At 46.9% G+C, this 24,476-nt stretch overlaps 2 protein-coding genes across 4 annotated transcripts in view; one reads left to right on the top strand and one right to left on the bottom strand.

The window, feature by feature from the left end:
- LOC123512684 overlaps positions 1-23,994 on the bottom strand; it is a 35,933-nt gene extending 11,939 nt beyond the window's left edge. Inside the window, exons 1-19 of one of the 2 annotated variants that reach the window (XM_045269186.1) lie at positions 23,964-23,994; positions 22,599-22,733; positions 12,597-12,896; positions 12,029-12,143; positions 9,695-9,854; positions 9,422-9,530; positions 8,978-9,204; positions 8,724-8,853; positions 8,333-8,534; positions 7,230-7,345; positions 6,159-6,351; positions 5,043-5,179; positions 4,727-4,867; positions 3,593-3,727; positions 3,253-3,412; positions 1,300-1,532; positions 959-1,148; positions 502-729; positions 123-304 (exon numbers count right to left, since the gene is read on the bottom strand). In XM_045269186.1, coding sequence (XP_045125121.1) covers positions 123-304; positions 502-729; positions 959-1,148; positions 1,300-1,532; positions 3,253-3,412; positions 3,593-3,727; positions 4,727-4,867; positions 5,043-5,179; positions 6,159-6,351; positions 7,230-7,345; positions 8,333-8,534; positions 8,724-8,853; positions 8,978-9,204; positions 9,422-9,530; positions 9,695-9,854; positions 12,029-12,143; positions 12,597-12,866 — 2,928 coding nt within the window. In that variant the 5' untranslated portion in view covers positions 12,867-12,896; positions 22,599-22,733; positions 23,964-23,994. Of the gene's footprint in view, positions 1-122; positions 305-501; positions 730-958; positions 1,149-1,299; positions 1,533-3,252; positions 3,413-3,592; positions 3,728-4,726; positions 4,868-5,042; positions 5,180-6,158; positions 6,352-7,229; positions 7,346-8,332; positions 8,535-8,723; positions 8,854-8,977; positions 9,205-9,421; positions 9,531-9,694; positions 9,855-12,028; positions 12,144-12,596; positions 12,897-15,543; positions 15,700-22,598; positions 22,734-23,963 lie in introns of those variants that run through there. The other variant, XM_045269185.1, reaches the window with a different exon arrangement.
- LOC123512688 (transcription factor Spi-B-like) overlaps positions 23,761-24,476 on the top strand; it is a 30,933-nt gene continuing 30,217 nt past the window's right edge. The window contains exon 1 of one of the 2 annotated variants that reach the window (XM_045269195.1): positions 23,761-24,008. In XM_045269195.1, coding sequence (XP_045125130.1) covers positions 23,932-24,008 — 77 coding nt within the window. In that variant the 5' untranslated portion in view covers positions 23,761-23,931. The remainder of the gene's footprint in view (positions 24,009-24,476) is intronic. The other variant, XM_045269197.1, reaches the window with a different exon arrangement.

The following is a 24,476-nucleotide window of genomic DNA, read 5'->3' as shown; positions in this document are numbered from 1 at the left end:
TTCAATTATGTTATGGGGCATCAAAACAGTTCACGAACCAACTGTCACGTAAATCCTGCACTCACTCACTCACTCCGCCACCACCAACCAAATCAACACTAGAAGAGCACAAAGCGACAAACCTGCATGGAAGTAATGTTCAGGTCTTCCTCCACCACGACTACCCTTCCTCCGATGCTGCTGCCGCCACCCAAGCCACTAACTGCCACCTCGGAGGGGTCTATGCCGTTCACCGTGACACCTTCACCCAAACGCACACCCGCGGCTCCCGTCACTCTCACCGTTTCCAGGAATTGAATGCGGCCTGAGAAGAGATATTTGGCAAGGGAATAAGTGCCTACTTAAACTAGGACGCTATAGTTCATGTGCACACAGATCGGAATAGATGAAACACCAGCGACAAAAAGCAAAATCAGCATTTGTATTACTGGTGCAATAGTCAATTGTTGACAGAGGTACTCCCGAGTACACCTCCGTTGTGCGATACTAGTGGTCCATCACCTTGTATGTTCTGGTCCACATCCAGCAGCACAGCCTCCTGGCTCAGGTCCAGGCCATTGATGTTGTCTGAGCGCAGCGCACCCAACACCGTGGCCCTGGCGAAGGTGTAGAAGCCACTGATGCTCACTGGTGCGTTGAGGGGCAAGAGTTCTCCCCAAGGCACGCCGTTCACACTCTGTACCTCCGTGGAGCCTTGGACGGCCAAGTTCCTCTTGTACACTACCGAGCCTGAACATTGGAAATTATCTTCTAAAATCGGTTTATTCATAAAACCTGAAGCTTCAATTTTCACATTACCTACACACTGCACTATCTCTCGTACCTCTTTGGTTAGGTTAGGTTGTAAATTACAGAAATTAAAACTTCAGTACCAGAATCAAAAAGCTTGTATCGCCTAATACTACAGGCGACTCCCATACCTGTTATCTTGTAGCCCCCTGGTTTCCGATTGCCATACCTGCCATCCTGTAGTCTCCGTGTTTCTTCACCACGGCCTTGTCCAATTCTCTCACATTGACGCCGTTCACGGAGCCTACGTTTAGGTTACCCTCCACGGTGAGCCGCTGGATGGCATGGCGCCCCGATAGCACTTGTGTTCCGCGCAAGTCCGTGAATACCACGTTGTCCAGGACCTGTGCCAGCGACACCTGAGGATTGAACCAGTCATGGATTAGCAATAGATATAGATTAGAGTTTAACCACCTATTTCTACATACAAGGACGTTCATTTTAAAGCGCACTGCTCCCTCACTCTTGCAGTGTCAAAATGAATGACCCGCTGCTCAGCGCCACACTCACCCCATTCACGGTAGCGACGTCCAGGGTGTCCCGCAGCACCACGTGGCTGAAGGTCTTCCTGGCGGTGAAGGTGGCATGCGCGCCCCGCATCACGATGGTTGAAGTGTCGATGCCGTTGACTAGGATGGACAGGTCCTGTTCGCAGCGAATGTGACAGATCCTTCCCGCGGTCATGCTACGGTAATCGTGTCGCCCCGTCACCACCTGATCAGCCACGCTGCGCCGCATCAAGTCTAAGAGAAGGAACAGCTACAGCAGTCCAGCAGATAATGACGATCGATACCTGAGCTACCACTGCAAAAACCACGGTCGTGCAGAGGGTAAATGTTATCAGTGTAATAAAATAAATCTGTTCAATTCATAAAGAACCCAAAGCAAGTGAACAGACTTCAAAATTTTCAAAAACAGAGTAACAGATCCGCTGCAAACTTTTAATGACTTCCTGCCAAACTTTCGGGCCGCGATTCACTAAATTTTCTACGACTCTCCCGCCCTGTACATCGGCCGCCGCCCCACGCCAAAATAGTGACGCCAACCTGCTGCTGTAGCATGGTGCAGCTTTCAAGATTTTTTTAAGATTTTTTTCTAACTTTACGTACATTTCTTATAAACTGATTTCAACTTACAATATTAATTCCCAGCCATTCATCTTCATTATATTTCCAATCTCATATTCCTGTCTGAACATATTCAACACTAACCACACGCCCTCACGTCACCGCCATTAACCACACGCCCTCACGTCACCGCCATTAACCACACGCCCTCACGTCACCGCCATTAACCACACGCCCTCACGTCACCGCCATTAACCACACGCCCTCACGTCACCGCCATTAACCACACGCCCTCACGTCACCGCCATTAACCACACGCCCTCACGTCACCGCCATTAACCACACGCCCTCACGTCACCGCCATTAACCACACGCCCTCACGTCACCGCCATTAACCACACGCCCTCACGTCACCGCCATTAACCACACGCCCTCACGTCACCGCCATTAACCACACGCCCTCACGTCACCGCCATTAACCACACGCCCTCACGTCACCGCCATTAACCACACGCCCTCACGTCACCGCCATTAACCACACGCCCTCACGTCACCGCCATTAACCACACGCCCTCACGTCACCGCCATTAACCACACGCCCTCACGTCACCGCCATTAACCACACGCCCTCACGTCACCGCCATTAACCACACGCCCTCACGTCACCGCCATTAACCACACGCCCTCACGTCACCGCCATCAACCACACGCCCTCACGTCACCGCCATTAACCACACGCCCTCACGTCACCGCCATTAACCACACGCCCTCACGTCACCGCCATTAACCACACGCCCTCACGTCACCGCCATTAACCACACGCCCTCACGTCACCGCCATTAACCACACGCCCTCACGTCACCGCCATTAACCACACGCCCTCACGTCACCGCCATTAACCACACGCCCTCACGTCACCGCCATTAACCACACGCCCTCACGTCACCGCCATTAACCACACGCCCTCACGTCACCGCCATTAACCACACGCCCTCACGTCACCGCCATTAACCACACGCCCTCACGTCACCGCCATTAACCACACGCCCTCACGTCACCGCCATTAACCACACGCCCTCACGTCACCGCCATTAACCACACGCCCTCACGTCACCGCCATTAACCACACGCCCTCACGTCACCGCCATTAACCACACGCCCTCACGTCACCGCCATTAACCACACGCCCTCACGTCACCGCCATTAACCACACGCCCTCACGTCACCGCCATTAACCACACGCCCTCACGTCACCGCATACATCCGAGTGTCACCCATCTGGTTATCGATCATTAAAGATCCATCAAATACTATCATTATATCCGGGCTTTGTCTGCACACCTTTGCCACAGACTCCGCGTGTAGCAGTACCAACTCAAGCACGCACGCAAATCACCTGCAGTCAGCACGCCGTTCAGCCTGCCTGGTGGGTGGCGGCCACGGGTAGTCAGTCTCTGGGTGTTAAGTTGGCCGAACTGCCAGTCTCCCGTGATGATCTGGTCGGGGCCGTCCAACAGCACTTCCTGTATTAGTCTGGTCATGGGCAAGTCGTGAAGCTGCAACAACCCGAGCAAGGTGGAGATGAAGAAAACCATCGTAAAATTCCACCTATATGTAGGTTGATCAAAGTTTCTACGCACGAAATTTAACTAGTCAAATGGAAAAAATCCACGTAAATACAGTAACATCGGGATCACTACATACAAGAACTGCCAAAACTCTTCTTAGCGACCTACCTTGCTGACTGTGACCACTTCGAAGAATGCATGTGTAACGTTGATGGAGAGTGACGACGTGGGGTTGGAGATGATCTGATCGCCGATGTAGTAAAGGATGGTGCCCAACGCTGCCTTCAAGTCTGTCACCTCGCTCTGCACGGGAAGAGTGGAGGCAGTGCAGGTTTCCAATACAAAGTAACGAGAGCGACGAGATACGTTTACCTTTTGCTTGAATTTACCCTTCAGTACTATAAATTTTCATGTGTTCTCTAACCACCATTTAGCGATTTTATGTAGCTTCAGAAACTTCTGGGTGGTATTTAAATAGTGATTACTCTAGCCATTTATCTTCCGACCTCCATAGATCCTGTCTAATGTAGTAAATTGTCAAATTATATCCAAAAAGGGGTCTAAGTACTGAAGGGTTAACTTCATGACCAGATTCTGCAAATGCCTTGATCCCCCACCACGACTGTACTATAGAGCCACGAGAGCTGATAAACGAACGGAACCAGATGGGGGTTAAATAAATTACTCAAGAAGTTTGTCATGCAGTGAACGCGAACATTCGATTCTATAGTGATATAACGTTCAACATTGACGTAAATAATCACAGTCTCGCTTAATTACGGTCTCGCTTTCGCAAAATGAAAATGCAAAATAATGCAAAAAACTTGGAAAGGACTTTGGAGGCGTTGGGTTCAAAGCAGTTCAATTCAAAGCAGTTCAATAAATATTAGTCTGCTTCCAATCACTTCGTTTGGAAAATGCGAGATTTACAAAGATAATAAAAAAGCGAGTATATAGAAGTTCAGTGAAGCGCAGAGGGAAGATTAAAACCCGCATCTTTACGACTTCCCCAGTGAGTGAGGGGAGCATGATTGGGCGAGGGGAGGTGTGCGATCATTCACTGGCGACCCAATGAACCGCGGAGAGAAGAGGTATCATTTTACAAAGTCTACGTGGAGAAGCTGTGACTGGAATCTCCAAAGTGCTAATAATTAATAGGATTTCCTTGACACCCGTCACTTGCATGATCCCATTACTCTCCTAGTCCCTTTTCCTTTCCTTTCCTTTACTTTTCCTTTCCTTAACTTCCTTGAACGGCGGCGGACAGGCAGACGCGCACACACTCCGTTACCGTGCACTCACCTGCAGTCTGTTCACCAGGGCCTGGAACTCGTTGATGCTCTGGTTTCCTGCGCCACCACCAGGTGGGATGACCACCGTGTGTTGCAGGGAGGAAGTCTGCTCCACCCACACCTCCGGTACGACGATGGGTCCGCTCCACACCTGCACCAACCATTCACTACATTACAATACATAACAGCATGGCATGGCATGGCATGGCATGAGCACGCTCACTTACAGGCCGCTGGCAGCGTCACTTGACTCATGATAGGGAAATACACCCCCGTCTCCCTCCCACCCACTCCTAAGGTCGCAGCCATGCAACAACCTCGCATACCTGTGGGCGATCAACAGTCATGAGGGCGTCCGTGTCCACCACCTGCTGCAGGATTGCCACGTCCTCCTTTCTGGCGTCCAGCACGGCCCGCAGGTCAGCCAGACACGTGGACAACTGACTCTGCTGCTCCTCGCGGCCTGCGGTACACCGAAGCGTTACAAACCATAAAGAAAACCACCAAGTTCACCCTCAACATGCACTGTGCCCTGTGTTGCGTTAAGTGTAGTGTACCTACGGCTTCGCCTAATCGTCAGTACTGAAGATCCTGACAGGATACCCACGGCCCATTGATCTCCAGTTAACACTGTCCTGCACTGGGCTTGCTCCACAGCCTCAGGAATCGGGCATGATTTTTTCAGAGCCTTGGTAACACTCCATCCTACATTCCCCAACATTCTCTCCTTCAGATAGCAGCACGTGACCTCATCCAGTCTCCACAGCCTACATTTCGCTGCAAAATCCTGTATTGCCCCGGTTTAAAGACACTTCCACAAAGGTTCTCCAAACGCTCAATGAATTAATGCAAACATTAATTCGGCACAACAAACAGCATCATCGCGCGTCTCTACACAAACCAAGCCGTTTCCAGCATAGTCCAATTCACACACCAACAGCCTTAATTAACTTACAACAAAAAAACTAATTGTATAATCCTTCATCTCTTTCCCCTCCTCCAACCCTGAGTACAACACTGATTACACCTACACTTTCCAGAAAACGTAATTTTTGCAGTGTCGCCTTCATACCAGAGTTTTGACACGGCATTACTATTGATCAAACCCACCTGTCTTTTACGGTACGGTAAGGCAAGGCACGGCACTACATTTCCTGTTCCTCGTTAATGTTCACCTCTGCCCTGCACTACACTTCCCAGACCGGTCATCTGTAAAGTTTTACTCTTACGCTCTTAACTTTACTGGGATTTTTTTTCTTACGTCCCATTCATTCCATTCCATTCCATTCATTCCATTCCGCCCCCGCCACCCCTACACCGTCCTTTCGGTCCAATCTCGTCTTACCACACCAGCCAGTTTTAATCCACACCTCCACACCACCACACCGCCCCTCTCTCACGATCCACTTAACCCCACGCCAGGCACTCCATCACCAGCTTACCCTCCATCAAATCTTCTAGATGCACCAGCCTGGCCTCCATTCGGTTCACGGGACCTTCACACACGTAGACAAGTAGATGGTCCGTCCCGACATTGGCAGCACTTAAGTCTCTGATGCTTTGGCAGGCGGTAGAGATAATGAAGGAAGGCTGGTGTGTGCCCGTCGTGTGGTAGGTGTACACGGTGATGTTAGACTGGAAATAGAATAGTTTTACGCGTTACTATTACCATCGTATAGAGTATAAAAGATCCAAGGTTTTTAGACCAGAAACAGCGAGAAGGGAGAGTAACATCGTTGAGTCCTGTTCAGAATTATTATTATATCACCACCACCACCCACTCCTAATATACCGTAACACCACTAACACCCATGATACACCAGTAGATTGTCAAGCAAACATGCCACAGTCTAACAAGTTTGTACAAGTTTGTATGTACAGCACTATTCACAAATCTAGAAGACAAAACTAGATTTCAGTAAACCACTGTGTCCGCGCCCAGTGTTTGGGAGGATCATTGCACTCTTTCCACAGACATAAAACCCCGCTTAGATTCTTCATCGCGAGAAATACACAAAGGCAGTTCTTGGAAGGCCGCACCACACCGCCTCGCCACCACTCCACAATACTCGCCAACAATGCAAACCGCTACGTCCCGCTTCGCCTCGGCAGATAATCGATACATTCAACAAGAATCCAATTGTTGACGGAAAAACAATATACGAAACGCCAAGGATGAGAAAAACAACGAATTCAATACCAAACATGAAAATCCACGTATCCTATTTATGATCAGATTTAAGATGTATTAGCTCGTAAGCAAAAACGTTTTTTAAGTAGTTTGGCTATTCGTAAAAGCAAGGAACATTTAAGTGGTATTTGGCTGGCGTGTCCAGTTAAAAAACAATTACCCGTCAATACAGCGGAGGAGGAAGCAATACAGATACCCCCACGGAAATTACGAGAAAGATACACGAAGAGAATCCGAGGATAAAAGGAAAGAAAGTATGAAGGACGGAAAGAGGAAAGTTTGGTGAGGTTGAGGCAAACTCGTTAAGAGCGTGGAGACGCACCCCGGCAGAGGCGAATAGCAGGTGCTCGAAGTTAGGCAGTGGCAAGGCAGCGAGGGAGCCGCCGACACCAGGGAGTTGCGGCGTGTCCAGAGTCTGCCACTTGACCAGCCGGTGATCTGAAAGGGGAGGTGGACACTAAGTTAGCGATCGCTGACTTCATAAACGGACAAGTCAGAGTAAGAAAGTGGACATTCGTAATAAAAGAGGATAGAATAAACAGTAACTCATGAGCCACGAGTGAGGTAGAAGAAAGGGCAACGAAAACAGAATGACAGACTAAACTTTCAAAACGTATTCCCGGGAGTCTTGAAGTGAAATATGAAGAATAAAGCCCAACAGGAAATTACTGCGGCGGAGGAAATTAACCAGTTACCTCTCATCTACACCCGAGGATATCCATTTGTCATTCAGATTTTGTAGTTTATGAAAAAGCATTCGTCCTCGAGCCCAATGCTTTAACAATTTTCGCTTTCATAATTAAACATTCTTGTAAACCCACACACATCTAACCCTCTACACAGATGAAAGACTACTGTTCTACTGTACTAAGGAGGCACTGTTTAGGTTGAACTTGTTCTATAGGAAACATGAAAACTTAATATAGCAAGTCACTCATTAACACACTAAGTGGTCTGACATATGTCATCTCTCAAGCAGCATGGTCCCTTTAAACGGAGTCCAAGTTAAACCACCTAAAAATACTAATCAAGCTTCCAATACTAAATCAAAACTTCCGCTTCCAAAACTCTTCCTATCGCCTCGAAACTGCTTAGTCTCCAAACTTCCCGCGCCTCACACACTCTTGAACTGCCGCATCATCTGAAAATCTTTGAAAGAACTCTTCGTTCTTGCCGCGGCAAATCTTGCGTCACTTTATTATCGCCACACTCCACAACGCTCTTTGAGCTTTAACGAGTATGAAGGTGAGGGGAAGACGCAAGTGTTGATGGGAGGGTAATATGAATTAGCGATGAAACCTGGCAAAAAGAAACACGAGCAAAGCGAGATGAAAAATGCCAAGAGGGTCAGGGAGAGGTTAACGAGTGTGGAAGACAGGGCGCTGAACAAAGACTATACTCCCACCTCGTTCTACGCCTGCTCACCATTCCACCAGTAGACAGTAGATGAGAAGCGGCCCAGCACCACCACGAAGTGCTTGAGGTCAGTCTGGTCACGGAAGTGGGCCACGCGCTGCACGCGTGTCTCCACGAGACGCTGCACCAGGCTCACGGTCACGCCCAAACCCTCCAAGTGCGAGATGACCGTGTGCGTCCTTGTGTGCAGAGCGTACACCTTGGAACCCTTCTGCTTGTGGTACAAGAAAAAGTCGAGCATGGTTAGAGGCGGGGGGTCACGTAACTAAGAGGTATGATGGCGGTAACGCATTGTGCGTTGTGTACTTCAGTCCAAGCAACATGAACACCCAAAATAACACCTACATATTATTAATTTTATTAAAATCAGTCCCATCGAAGATAAGTTCACACCACTCACCGGTTCTTCCATGCCGAAGACAATGTAGTGATTGCCTTGCGAGGCGAAGCTAGTGATGTCCCTCACACCAGACGCTTCGAACACTATGTCCTCTTGCTTGTCAAAGAAGTCACCCACGAGCATGTACAATCTGCAGGAAGGAGGCAGACTTTATCTACAAGCAAACATGAGCACCTTAATTAATGGATTAATTAATCACTTCTCAGCCATGCGTCGCCACCACCACCACCACCACCACCACCACCACCACTCACTCAGAGCGCCCATTGCCATCTTTCGGCGAGTAGTGGTAACTCTCGCCGACCACCAGGTACAGATTGCCTCCAGCCTTTAGCAGATGGAGGGCGCCCACCACGCCACGCTGGGTGATGACGTGAGGCAGCATGACGCGACTAGTGGCCAGCTCAATGCACACCACGCTCACCAGGCGCGAGCGTGACGAACCGAGCACCAAGAACAGGAAGCCTTCGTGCAGGTAAGTCTGTAGGCGGCAGTAAAACTGGTTACTACGCCACCACTATGCCGGGACAGCTAGGCATCCTGATAGGGAGGAACTGGCAACCAAACAAATTCAATACAACTTTAACATGTTGGATATTCCTTACTTTTTAACTTTGAGAAACTAACTTGGAGAAAATGGAAGTGTACGAAAAGCAACACTAATCCGTCCCTCCCTTCCCACACCAGCGAACACTCACCGCCGTCCTGTCCACTCTATCGATGCTGACGTCCGTGAGTTGAAACTTGGCTAAGGTTCTGAGAGTGCGAGAGTGACTGGACCAAACCACCACGCGCTGCTCCCGAGTCCTGCCGAGGAGATGAAGGGTTGGTGGATAAGCTAATGTGGTAATGCAGGCAAACCCTTCGGCAGTTCAGTTAACTCAAGTGGCCTTACAATCACTCCACCAAAGCTTCTTGAACTTCCATCTACAAAAAAGTCGTGAGGAAAGTAGACCAGGCGTGGCGCTCACCTGAGGCTGCCAAGGAGCAGGTAGGTGGTTGTGAGGTGGGTGTGCAGGTGGAGGGCGGTCACGTGCAGCATCCAGTCAGAGGAGGGGGTGGGGTCATCCTCCAGGGTCAAGGTCACCAATGGAGCGCCGGTCACCATGACGGAGCTCACATTGCGCACAGCTGCCAACCACACAACACAACTCAATACTATTAGTCATGTCACTTCACACTTCATTTACAAAGCAGCCAACCACAAACACCTAGACGCCCCCCCACCCTTAACTCTCCTCTTACACATACCCCTTACCAGCCTTCTCCCCAGGTAAACTTATTGAGCTACAACAACAGCACTTGTACACCATGATATTCACATCACATCAAAATCAAGCCACAACGGTGAACTTTAAACATACACGTACTGAAGAGCCCATTTTTCAAACCAAATGCCAACCCACGTACACCAAATCAGAGTAATGCCAAAGTCAGTGCCTTAGCGTCACTTTGTACATTGTTCGTTATGCATCGCAGCAGTGAACCACTTAACATGAATGCTCTCCCTGCCTCGCCTTAGGCTACAACACTACACGGCAACACTAACATGGCAACACTAACCCTTCGTCGAGCCCTGATAGAATTTGTGTCATGACTAACAGCACCTCTATTCTCTAAACTTTACCGCCACAATCCTCGCTTATTTATAACCTTAACTTTATTACTCCTGTCTCCTCTTCCACTTTGCTCTCTCGCTCTCTCTCTTCTTCAACTACAGCTTTGTCCCCTCACACCCACCATGTCACTGTACGTATTCATAATCTAACTACCTTCTCACTTCGTTCTCCCTTCGCTCGTCCTTTATTCCCTCCTGCACTAACCCATCCTCAATTCTACTTCCATCTGAAAGCAACCGTCCCTCTGCCACTCAGCTCAGCCAGACCCGCGATATTGCATTACTTCCCAACTAATACGACTCTAGCACTAGTTCAGAGACTGTCCTGCATACATCCAAACTTAGGAGCCTTATCAGCCTACTTCTTACTCTTCCTGGATTATTACCGTCATCTTCCCATCACTTTTACAACTTTCTCCCCGATTTTGTCCACTGTCCCCTCCATTCTACACTTCCCTCAACCATTACTAGCTCATACGAATCTATCACCTTACCTCAACCATTAATAATTCGTACGCATCTATCAGCTTACCTCTTATTCTTCCTGTAATGTTACTGTCATCTTCCCATCACTTGCACCTTCCTCCCCGATTAAGTTTACTGTCCCCTTCTTCCACTCCAGTCTTTATTCCCTCAACCATTACTAAATCACACCCGTCTAACAGTCCCCTTCTTCCACTCCAGTCTTTATTCCCTCAACCATTACTAGCTCACCCCCGTCTAACAGTCTTAATTCCTCTACTCACACCACTTACTTTGCTCTTTCTCCTATGCTACTTCCACCATCTGATTACTCCCATCCTAACTTCCACCCTTACGCATTGTTACCTATGCTACTTCCACCATCTGATTACCCCCATCCTAACTTCCACCCTTACGCATTGTTACCAGACAGTGCAAAGGGCCGAGTATCTATCCCGTAGCTCAACTATTTAGCAACCCTCCTTTCGACATCTACCTGTTTATCTAGCAGTACGATGCAACCACGAAGAGTATTGTACGCTTGAACCACAGCCACCTTACCTAATCTTCCACAAACGGAGTGAAGAGCTCGGGCAGGAATGGAATCGATTCACGGCGGCAGGACAAACAAATCTGGTGCCGCAACTCTCCTCGCCTCTTTTCCCTGGGCCCATTATGCTCCTCCCGCTGACTTATTCCCTCCCGTCACGCGATTTATACACTCGCTCTCCCTCTCACCATCATCCCCACCCTTGCCACCTGCGACCCGCCACCTCCAGCCCAGCCACCTTGCAGCTCATCCATCACACGCTGCGCCACTCACCTCGCTGCCTCCGCCCGCTAAGCCCTTCACTAAGTCGCCGCCACCACAGCCCCGCCGCCGCCCACCAACACCCTACTCATACCTTCACCCTTGCTGTATTCCATCAGCTTCCTCCTAGTCACATCTCTGAACTATTTTAACCTTTCCACCTACCAGTAATAATTTCATTCACCTCTCACTTAACCATTAATGTTACCAGGTGCTTACACTCGTGCTCCTCACTCTCCCTTACTGTACTTCCCTGCCCCACACACGTATGCACACACCATAGCATACGTACAAGCACATTCCGGATACTCAGGACGTTGCCTTCACACTGTTCTCTACTGTACTTCCCTGCCACACACACACGTACATACAATGTACAGCATACAGCACTCTCAGGATACTCTAGATACTCACCCTTCTGGTAGCGGTGGACCTTCATACCCAGGCTCCTGGTTAGCTCGACTTGCCCGCGGTCCAGGGCTTGTTTACCAGCGTTCAGCAATTCCCCGACGGTCTTCGGCTTGTTAGTCTGAATAGAGATTCGAACCCTTGTCAGATAGGAAGGTTCCTGGATGCTTAATAATCCGTTCCCGAGGCTTTATTAACATTCTACACATACCAGAATTTATCCATGTACACTGCACTGGTCAGTCTGGTCCACCAAAACACCTTCACCACCACCAATGTAAATGTTCTAGTTATTGCGAGTCAGTTAAGGTATTGCATTACATCACCCTTTCACTTGTACCTTTCACATCACCATTGTCTTTCAAGTATCCCTTTCCTATCACTTTCATAACGTCATCGGTCTTTAAAATCCTATTACTTCCATATCAACGTCATTGGTCTTTAAATTTGAAAACCCATCAATCATTACATCAGGCCAAGCTACTTCCAGCTTTAAATCACTTACCTACACCACTCCCTATTCATTGACCCCCGAGTCCACATGAACTCCACACACCGCTGTGGCTTCCCTCACCTTTAAGTGTGGCAGAAGAGTTTCAAAGGGCGACAGATCGGACCCGGTTGATTTGGTATCCAGTTCATACAGTTTGTCTTGCAGCGACTCCAAGTCTTCATCCGCTAGTAACTCGTCCACCTCCTGGTCAGTTAGGCCCATGGTTTCCAGCCGATCCAACATATCCTCCACACTGACTTCCTCCGAGGCCACAACGAAAGACACCACCGCAGCCGCCGCCAGGAGCTTCAGGAGGCACATCTTGCCGCGCCCGCCGCCACCCTCACCCATGTTTACCTCCTGCCTGAAGACTTGGGACTCCTGCAGTGACAACAGAAAATACCAGTAACAAAAAACGTTAATAAATACCAAACGTTAATATAGTCTAGTTAGAGGAATTGTTCAGTGGCAATGAACCTCTTCAGTATCATACGCTTCTATATTTATCGTTTAATATTTGGCGATTCTATACAGCTTCAGATGTTAATAGAAAAGACTCCGGCCATTAATTTTCTTAACTTCGTAAATCCTATTCTGACCTTCGTAAACCTTTCCTAATATAAATTAAATCATCTAATACCAAACACTCGTGGATGGATGGATTTTGTATTAGGCGCCGCAACAGCAAGGGTCATCTAGAGCCGCTACAATTTTAAAATAGAAAAACCCCTTAAAACTAAGTTAAAATGAACGAAAAATACAATTAATAAAAATTAAACCTTGAGATTTTAAAAATTACAGATTGAGAAGTCAAGCTTCCCTCGTATGTTAAAACACTAGGGCCACGGGCCAGACACGCTGGTCCGAGGACCTAAGATAATAGACACCGCTGTTTCTACCACCAAAACTTCTAAAAAAGCATTCCATTACTGAAGAGGTTAACACTTCATACGGCTACACTTTCCATGCAAAGTATCAACGGTAACAGTATAATTAGAGTAGCTGTCCATAGGCAATTAACACCCCATACAGCCAAACCCACCATGCAATGTAAATTGTTGACAATACCGAACGAGCTCAATGACATTAAATACTAGATCCCATTACGGTACCCCGCCACTCCCGCTGATTCAGGCTAATTGACTCGGCGCCAGGCATTTCAAGGGGAATTAAATTCTAAACTAGCCATCACCAGTCACTATTGCGCCACTAAACACTAGGCAATTGATGATCCAATACCTCCGCGCGTTGATCTCAATTACCACCACTAACTGGATTGGAGCCACAAAGCCACACTCATCCATCTCCCACCACCTCCAGATCATTTTCACCCACCTCCCACCATCCTCCACATCGCCATCACCATGAACACCACAACACCACTACCACTACCATGAACACCACAACACCACTACCACCACCTCTGCCATCACCATGAACACCACAACACCACTACCACCACCTCTGCCATCACCATGAACACCACAACACCACTACCACCACCTCTGCCATCACCATGAACACCACACTACCACCACCTCTGCCATCACCATGAACACCACACTACCACCACCACCACCTCTGCCATCACCATGAACACCACACTACCACCACCACCACCTCTGCCATCACCATGAACACCACACTACCACCACCACCACCTCTGCCATCACCATGAACACCACACTACCACTACCACCACCTCTGCCATCACCATGAACACCACACTACCACTACCACCACCTCTGCCATCACCATGAACACCACACTACTACTACCACCACCTCTGCCATCACCATGAACACTACACTACCACTACCACCACCTCTGCCATCACCATGAACACCACACTACCACTACCACCACCTCCGCCATCACCATGAACACCACACTACCACTACCACCACCTCCGCCATCACCATGAACACCACACTACCACTACCACCACCATCACCATCACCATGAACACTACCACTACCACCACCTCCGCCATCACCATGAACACCACACTACCACTACCACCACCTCCGCCATCACCATGAACACCACAACACTACCACCACCACCTCCGCCATCACCATGAACACCACAACACTACCACCACCACCTCCGCCATCACCATGAACACCACAACACTACCACCACCACCTCCGCCATCACCATGAACACCACAACACTACCACCACCACCTCCGCCATCACCATGAACACCACAACACTACCACCACCACCTCCGCCATCACCATGAACACCACAACACTACCACCACCACCTCCGCCATCACCATGAACACCACAACACTACCACCACCTCCGCCATCACCATGAACACCACACTACCACCACCACCTCCGCCATCACCATGAACACCACAACACTACCACCACCACCTCCATCACCATGAACACCACAACACTACCACCACCACCTCCGCCATCATGAACACCACAACACTACCACCACCACCTCCGCCATCACCATGAACACCACAACACTACCACCACCACCTCCGCCATCACCATGAACACCACAACACTACCACCACCACCACCGCCATCACCATGAACACCACAACACTACCACCACCATCATGAACACCACAACACTACCACCGCCATCACCATGAACACCACAACACTACCACCGCCATCACCATGAACACCACAACACTACCACCACCACCGCCATCACCATGAACACCACAACACTACCACCACCACCGCCATCACCATGAACACCACTCGCTACCATCTCTGCCATCACCATGAACACCACTCGCTACCATCTCTGCCATCACCATGAACACCACTCGCTACCATCTCTGCCATCACCATGAACACCACTCGCTACCATCTCTGCCATCACCATGAACACCACTCGCTACCATCTCTGCCATCACCATGAACACCACTCGCTACCATCTCTGCCATCACCATGAACACCACTCGCTACCATCTCTACCATCACCATGAACACAACACTCACTGACTACCACCGCCAACACCATAAAACAGCAGCTGTCTTCCTTACCTACGGCAGAATACACCGCCTTCCTGGCAAGTAGAGGAGTGCTGCCTTGCTCTCACTTCCAGATCTCTTTGCCTTCCGTCCAGACCTGACACAGTGATTCGAAGCTTCAATCCCAACGACCTGAACCTCCCAATCCCTCAACCAGTTAACCACTCAACCCCTTCAGTACTTGCAATGCCGTAATGTGTTCAAGGCAATTATATTTCTGTTACTCTTATTACAAATAATTAAAGAAAATAGGACACTGAAGAAACAGGAGGAGCAGTTTTATTCCAGGAACATCGGTACATAATGACCGAACGCTCCTATAGTTGGTCTCGTATTCTCAAACACTTATGTGCTTCACCTCCACTATTTCAATAAGGCTTCATCTAAATTTATACAAGTTTTTAAGGTATTTTTACGGTTCTACACGCAGATTAACAAGATGTCTACATTACTAACTGGAGAAACACTTGAAAACCCGGCTAATCATTTCCGTGGCCTTGGAAATTAGTCGTGGTGAGAGAAAAAAGACGATTTTAAGGTGTTTTTACGATTCTAGAGGCAGATTAACAAGATTTCTACATTATTAACGGGAGAAACACTCTTGAAAACCTCGCTAATCACCTCCGTGCCCTTGGAAAATAGTCGTGGTGGGAAAGAAGAGCGGTTTTTAAGGTGTTTTTATGATTAGAGACAGACTGGCAAGATTTCTTCATTATTAACTGGAGAAACACACATGAAAACCCGGCTAATCATCTCTGTGGCCCTTGAAAAATAATCGTGTTGGGAGAGCAAAGCGTTTCTGAATAGAACACTCAGACTTTCACCCAAGTATCTAAGCACCACTGCCACACTGCTGACCTGAAATAGATAGAAGGATAGAAATAACATAGTTGATAATTGTTTCTAGTAGGAGGAGAAAGGAAAGGAGGAGGAGGAGGAGGAGGAGGAGTAGGAGGGAGCAGTAAGATGTGGAAAGGAAGCATTACTGTATCCAGGGTAAGGAAGACAAATTTGACAACATCTTACTCATAAACCTTGTCAAGCGTTAAAGCAAGAGGGAGAGGGCGGCCAATGTGTGACATGTAAAGCATGAATAAAGAGATGTGCATTGAGATGGAGGAGGAGGAGGAAGAGGAGGAACTGGAAGACACAGAGGAAGAATATAATGAAGCATATTAAGATGAAGGGGGAGGAGGAGGAGGAGGAATACAAAGGAAAGAACAGACAGCAATATCTCTACTGTGTGCCTATATATGTTGTCACTGCAGGTATATCTAAGAGAGCGAAAAGTTAAGAATAAAAAGTTTGTAATGAAAAGCATGAAAACTCGCTGCAGTTTTCCTTATACAAAAAATCATGACAATTAAAAAAAATGCCAAAACTTTTAAAAAGCCTAAATGCAAAAAAAAAAAAAAAAAAAAAAGCGACCATAGAATTGTTTAGTATATCTCAGAGAATTAAATGTCAAAAGGAGGAACTTGTAGTGAAAAGCATGAAAACTAGTTACGTCATGCTCTCTCTCTCTCTCTCTCTCTCTCTCATCCCGCACTAAAGCATAACGACTTAAGACTAAAGACATAGTGGGACAGAAGAGGAGTGTGCAGTGATGGGGGAGGGGGAGGAGTGGGCGGGGGTGAAGGCTTCCTGTGTAGCGAAGCAATCACCCGCACGTGGATTGCGGCCTGGATGGATGAAAAGCGGCGGGGACGAGCGGCGTGCAATGTAGGTAGGGAAGGCACGAAAGTAAGGCAAACCCGTGCAGCGCAAGATTGGCTCACCACCAGGGATACAATCGCACGATCCTGAACACTCCGCAAAAAATAAATAAATAAGTAAATAAAACAAATAAGTAAACAAAAAGTAAACAGATAAATAAATGAATAAGGATTCAACTCAATTCTACCCGTCAGTTAAGGTTTCCGTGTTTTTTTTTTCTTTTTTCGTACGCAAAGTAGTTTAGTTGTTGTGTAGTGAAATAGAATGTCGCACCGCGGCTCACAGGTCTGCTGCTGCTGCTTGTTCTTCCTTTATGTCCCTTTGAGTGCTTGTTTCATTCCGCAGAAGCAGTGCAAGCACGCGATGCCGAGGATAAAACTACTGTAGCTATTCCCATTCGTGGTCAAGATGTGGTGATGCGCGTACACACACACACACACACACACACACACACACACACACACACACACACTTTTGCCAAGAAGTACATTAATGCAGTGGTGTTCCCGTGGCCACAGTGTGGTCCAGACACGCTCGCGGGGCATATTCGTATGTCAGCAAGGATTCAGAGCAACACACAAAAGCAACAAGCAGCAGCAGCAGCAGCAGCAACAACAGCAGGAGAGCTCTTAACTAGCCATTATCAAGTTTTACACTATATCATGTCACATTATATCTTACTGTACATTATACTACATTATTGTATTGCATTATTATCACCTCCATTATAGACTTGCATATCAAAGCGCATGATTGCAGTGACAATAACAACAACAGCAATAACAACACTGCATCTAAGGCTGAAAGACTAATGAGTGTGGGAGGAGAACCAAGATAAACCGGATAACAAACACTTAAAAGTACGTAAGTCCAAACACAAGAACAACGGTGACATATACAAGTGTGAGCATCGAGATTAACCAAAATAGTTACACAGCGTGACACATAAGGAGTAATGGTGCAGCGAAACGGATATGAAGCACCGCCTGTTTGTCATGCACGGCGCCACAGCCCCTCCCCCCCCCACACACACACGTGTTAACATTTCCTTGCTAGCAGTGACGCAAACATGGACATGGAGCATTAATGACGTGAATAGGTCAGACAGCGCCTTCCTCCCTCAAACGCCAACGTCATGAGCTGCTGAATGACACGTACACTGCTTCCGTCCGTTCACGCCTCCACGCCTCACTCACCAATCGACCCATCTCTTCGATATATTTGGTTTTCTTTCTCTTGTTTTTCAATTTCCTAGTTCACCAAAGTGACTTCTCATATGTTTTACACACACACACACACACACACACACACACACACACACACATAATGGATAAGGTGGTGAGCGTGGGATCGGGCAGACGTCCACGCGTAGGTTCGAATCCCACCACGTACAGCCTTAAAACACTTTGCCATTTGTCGAGTGGTTTAAAGTTACCTACATATCACCATAATACCCAGGTTCTAGGGTTACACTGAAGATGAGCTTGGGCGGTGATATGGGCCCTAATATGGGTACCACTATAAATAAAATTGCCTGCGCCACTAATGGGCGGAAACTGAACAGCGCTTCCAATACACTCTTCAAGTGTGCCTACAGGCGCTATAGGCCTTACCGTAAAAAAAAAAAAAAAAAACACACACACTCTCTCTCTCTCTCTCTCTCTCTCTCTCTCTCTCTATTTTCTGTGGTAGTGCTCGAAATTCAATAAGAGCAGTGGGCCACAACACTCCCTCTGTGGCCGCCGCAATACTAGTGTTGTGTTGCCGCTGCAAGGTATTGTGGCGGCGGCGGCAGTCTCCCGCCCACCTGCGGGAATATTAGGAGTGTTGGTGGTGGCTGAGGGAGTGAGATTGAGGCGCCTCCTTCCCAGTATGTTTGTACTTCAGCCAAGAGAGAACAAGAGAAGTGCACACGACATGTGGGAATATATTAATTTTACAGATTATATAATGCTTGTAAGTCATTCCGCTATTTCAGCCGGAAAGCAGTGTGTGTGTGTGTGTGTGTGTGTGTGTGTGTGTGTGTGTGTTAGGAAGGGAGTGTCTGCCCCGGTAATGTGATAACCTGGAGCTATTGCAGTGGTGTTGTTTTCCCCGTGGCGCCCCTTGGGTGGAGCCGTGCTGGGACTAACAATGCGTTCAATACACAATTCCTAAAAAGACAACTACCTGAGGAATGAGTACAGGTGAAACGGATGAGCATTCCACAGAGGGACTGGTAAGTGTAAGGCTATTAGCTTCTTAGTGGCTGCTGCTTCCCTTGATTTATTATGCTACCTAAAAGGAACGCTATTTTTTTCATGTCATCTAACACGCAGGTTTGTATTACTGGTGCTAATCGAGACGCCACACCTCAAGTATGGCTGGTGGAAACAATCGTATTGGCCACTGACAGAGCTAATGATGGGATCAGATCTGTAACGAAACATGAGCGATCGAGTAAAAAATTCGAGTCTCAGAAGGTTAGTTCAGTATGTGTTCCGAGTAATATTGTCACAGAAAACGAAGATGACGTGAACTCAAGCATTCGTGAGTTGCTTGAGAGGCGGCTTGGCGAGGCAACACCATCTCTGGCTTGCTTTGCTTGTCGCCACTTGAACACGATGACTGCTGACACCCATACAACACTGTCCTTCTGTCCCCTACACCTCTATACCTGTGTTCTACAGTGCAGATCCTGACCAAACACTTATTGAACCCGCCAGGTATTCATTTGCCACCACTTATACGAAACCCATCGTTGACTGACTCATTTGGAACAATGGAAGACACTCAAGACTTATTTATGCTTACCCAAGAAAACCACTCTGTATTCCCTTTACAGCAACAGCCTTTTGTATTTAATTGTTTGTATTCACATATGCACATGATAACCATGTTGTATCGATCTTGTATTGATTCCTAACCACTACATCGCCTTGACCCCCGTGACACCCTGACACCCTGACACCTTGACACCCTGACACCTCACACCTTGTACAATGTTTGTGCCTTTTACCTCACGATAATAAAGAGACGCCTGCGAAAAAACAATTATACTGGTTTGTTTGTTACTTCATTCCTCCAGAGAAAGAAATGAACAGAAAAGAGGAACATTCTGCGAAAAGAAAGGAAGAATAAAAAAGAAAGTTAGGAGTAAAGAACATTCAGAAAAGAATGTAGGAAAAACAAGAGAACAAAAAGAAAACAACAATACCGGAAGCGACGCACATTCATCTTTAATGTGTGTGTGTGTGTGTGTGTGTGTGTGTGTGTGTGTGTGTGTGTGTGTGTGTGTGTGTGTGTGTGTGTGTGTGTGTGAGTGTGTGTGTGTGTGTGTGTATGTGTGTGTGTGTTTATTTGTCTGTCAGTCACAGCTCATGAAGGAGGAAATGACAGTATTTCCGACCATGATTGAATTGGTGTCTTTGAAGTCCGCTCTACACGCCTCAATGGCCTTGTGTGTGCGTGTGTGCGTGTGTGCGTGTGAGTGCGTGTGTGTGTGTGTGTGTGTGTGTGTGTGTGTGTGTGTGTGTGTGTGTGTGTGTGTGTGTGTGTGTGTGTGTGTGTGTGTGTGTGTGTGATGTCACCCCATGAAGAACCACGTCATTCTTTAGAGTCTAGAGCGTCTTGGTTTTGTATTATTTTAATATGGTATACATACTTCAACATCTCTCTCTCTCTCTCTCTCTCTCTCTCTCTCTCTGAAGCAAATATGACATTGATTGATCGTCCTCATTGCTTTATGGACACACACACACACACACACACACACACACACACACACACACACACACACACACACACACACACACACACACACACACACACACACACACACACACACACACACACACACACACACACACACACACACACACACACACACACACACACACACACACACACACACACACACATACACACCTGATTCATGTATATCTAAATATTGATGAACTCCTTTTCCTCTTTCTTAATTTTCTTTTATTTTTCTTATTGGAAGTAAAGCAAAATTTGTAAAAAGAAATTATCGAGTAGTTACAACAACAACAACAACAACAACAACAACAACAACAACAACACTGACACGGACACCGGGAATCAAGTCACCGGATAAAGATGACGGGAAGGATACACGCGTATGTCCCAACACTTCCCTTCCAGAAGAGTTCTCGTCGTCTCATGTATGGCATGATGTTGCTTCCGCTCTTGACCTGAACCCCTTACACACCAAGCTCTGACTTCTTAACTCTTTCAATACTGGGGCACATATCTTACCTTGAGATTTGAGTACGATTTAGCCATCTTAGGAAGGGCTTATGGAGGTCAGATAATTAATGGCCAGTCTTCGCTATTTTAGCCCCTATAGTAGGTACTTGAACACGTTTTTATCTTGAAATTTGTGTACGATTAGACCATTTTATTGACATTAGGAAGGGTCTATGGAGGTCAGAAGATTAATGGCCACAGTCTTCATTATTTTAACCCCTTTAGTACTGGGACACGTTTTTTCCATGGGATTTGTGTACGATTAGACCATTTTATTGACATTAGGAAGGGTCTATGGAGGTCAGAAGATTCATGGCCACACTCTTCACTATCTTAATCCCCAACATGATTTTCTGAAGCTGTATAAAATCACCGGCAGTAACGTAGCTTACCACACGACGGGGACTTGCGGTGGAGAGGCAGGCACCTCTTGGCCCTTGTGCCCATTACAGAAGTCTTTCCGATTAGCGAATAAGTGATTCGTGACAACTGATCTTGCTAAAAATTGAGACTAACAACATCACTTCATCAGACCAGAGCCTCCCAAGCACCACATCAACTTTACCACAGGATAAAGCAGCCAACGCGCGGGCACACACACACACACACACACACACACACACACACACACACACACACACACACACACACACACACACACACACACACACACACACACACACACACACACACACACACACACACACACACACACGCTTTTCTTGAAAAATGTAACTATAAAACGATCTCTTCGTGACCCACCGGACATCGTTCACGTAGTAACAGTGACTCACCTGAAACAACACTCAGTAAGTGACAGACAGTTCAGGAGGCGTGGAATTGGCGCCATCTGAGATCAAAAGGCGCCTCTCAAAACGTAAAGGATATCCGTTTAACCCTATGTAACGTTAAAAAAGGGGGAGAAAAAAAACAGTACACACATCGACATGGGCAAGCATATCCGCTGAATTCCAGGTATATTGAAGGATGTAACTTAAAGAAATGACATCAACTACTATACCTACTACTACTACTACTACTACTACTACTACACACATACACACATACACACACACATACACACACAATACTAACTAACTTACATTACATTGAAACTAGGAGGTACTTGGCGGTGGTGGTGGTGGTGGTAGTTTTGGTAGGCGGGGTACCATCATCATCATCATCCTCATTACTATCATCATCATCATTGTTGCCAGTCAGGTTTCCATGTACTGCACCTGTGAGGGATTTGTTATTTAGCCAATATTTATACAGGCTTTTTGAAGTGTTAATGGTATGAAAATGAAAGAAAGTCACAAAGAACAGACCAGCTTGTGTTCTACCATCAACCATTTATGCTACGTAATAGTAGTAGTAGTAGCAGTAGTAGTAATAGTAGTGGTGGTGGTGGGGGTGGTGGTGGTGGTAGATGTAGTGGTAGTAGTAGTAGTAGTAGTAGTAGTAGTAGCAGTAGTGGTGGTGGTGGTGGTGGTGGTGGTAGATGTAGTAGTAGTAGTACTAGTAGTAATAGTAGTAGTAGTAGTAATAGAAGTAGTAGTAGTAGAAGTAGAAGTAGAAGTAAAAGTAAAAGTAAAAGTAGAAATAGAGATAGTAGTAGTAGCAGTAGTAGCAGAAGCATTACAGTTTTTATAACATTTTCATTTCCTACAGGGAAAACCGACACTTTACACACACACACACACACACACACACACACACACACACACACACACACACACACACACACACACACACAGCGTCATGGTGATTGGTCCACAGCGGGGACACACGAGTAAGGCGCGCCGGGATTGGCGAACGGCAAAATCTCAAAACTTACTGTTTCGCATCATCTTCAAATTAATTAGACCATTAAACGAATGCACATCGTGACTAAATTTGACAAATTTTCCCCTTTGATTATTTATTTACTTATTCATTTAACTAAATTTACTTTAATTAATTTGTTGATTTATTTAAGTAGCAGAAAATTTGTTGGTCTTGTGACGCAATTATCATTGTGTTGATGTGTTTCCTGCCACAGTTGTGGTCGTGTTTCTGTGGAGGTGTTCACATCTGTCATGCCTTGTGCCTGACTCTCAGCCCTCACCACACAGCGCCTCGCAGCATCACCTCTCACTCCCACAGCAGAGAACATCACCAAGCAGGCAGAGTAAACCCGGAAAGACGAGGGAAAACTGGTGTTGTGTAAGACTTAGTATGTTGTCAGCAGCCTTATCTTTCCCCGGACCATGGCCGCTCCCAACACACCCATCAGTATTCCTTGGTCTGTGGTTCGTGTGTCTGTCCTGAATAACTCTTCTGTGGCTCACGGCACGGCAGAAACGTGCAAACGAAACTACAGTAAAACTAGTCGTCTGTCTGTACGTACGTTATTTCCTTGAAGTATTCGTGAAGCTGGTCGGTCAAGGGCTGAAGATGCGGTCAAGTGTAAACAAAGGCAGTCTTACCTGCACCGTCCCATTCCGTCCGCCGCCTCTCGTTCCCGCACTCAAGTAAGTCAGCCATGAGAAATAACTCCAATAATCATGATAAGAGTGACGTGAGTGTGTGCTGGGCACTTACAGTAGCCACACCACACGCCGCTTCCCGGTGCACGGCATGATGCGCCACTCTGCAAAGGAGGAAAAAAGGCTAAACAATGAAGTGATTTACGATTATCTAAGCTTTCTGAAGAGCATGACGACCCTCAGATGGTGAACGACTTTCTAACGAGTAAAAAGAAATCAAGAATCAACTAATGGTGCAAGACTTTTGTTCAGGACACGTAAGACACACACGTCTTTGATCTCAACCTTAAAAATATCCCACATATTCACACTTTACCATCGCTCATACATTAAAAAGTGACATTAGAAAAATAACTAAAACACTCATCTACAATACATATTTGCAATTTATACTTTACATTTCTAATGACCAACAATATATATATATATATATATATATATATATATATATAT

This window comes from Portunus trituberculatus, chromosome 34 (assembly GCF_017591435.1).
Source record: "Portunus trituberculatus isolate SZX2019 chromosome 34, ASM1759143v1, whole genome shotgun sequence".
Classification (NCBI taxonomy): Eukaryota; Metazoa; Arthropoda; class Malacostraca; order Decapoda; family Portunidae; genus Portunus; species Portunus trituberculatus.
The sequence above is the reverse complement of the archived record's forward strand: the minus strand, read 5'-3'. Positions and strand labels throughout refer to the sequence as shown.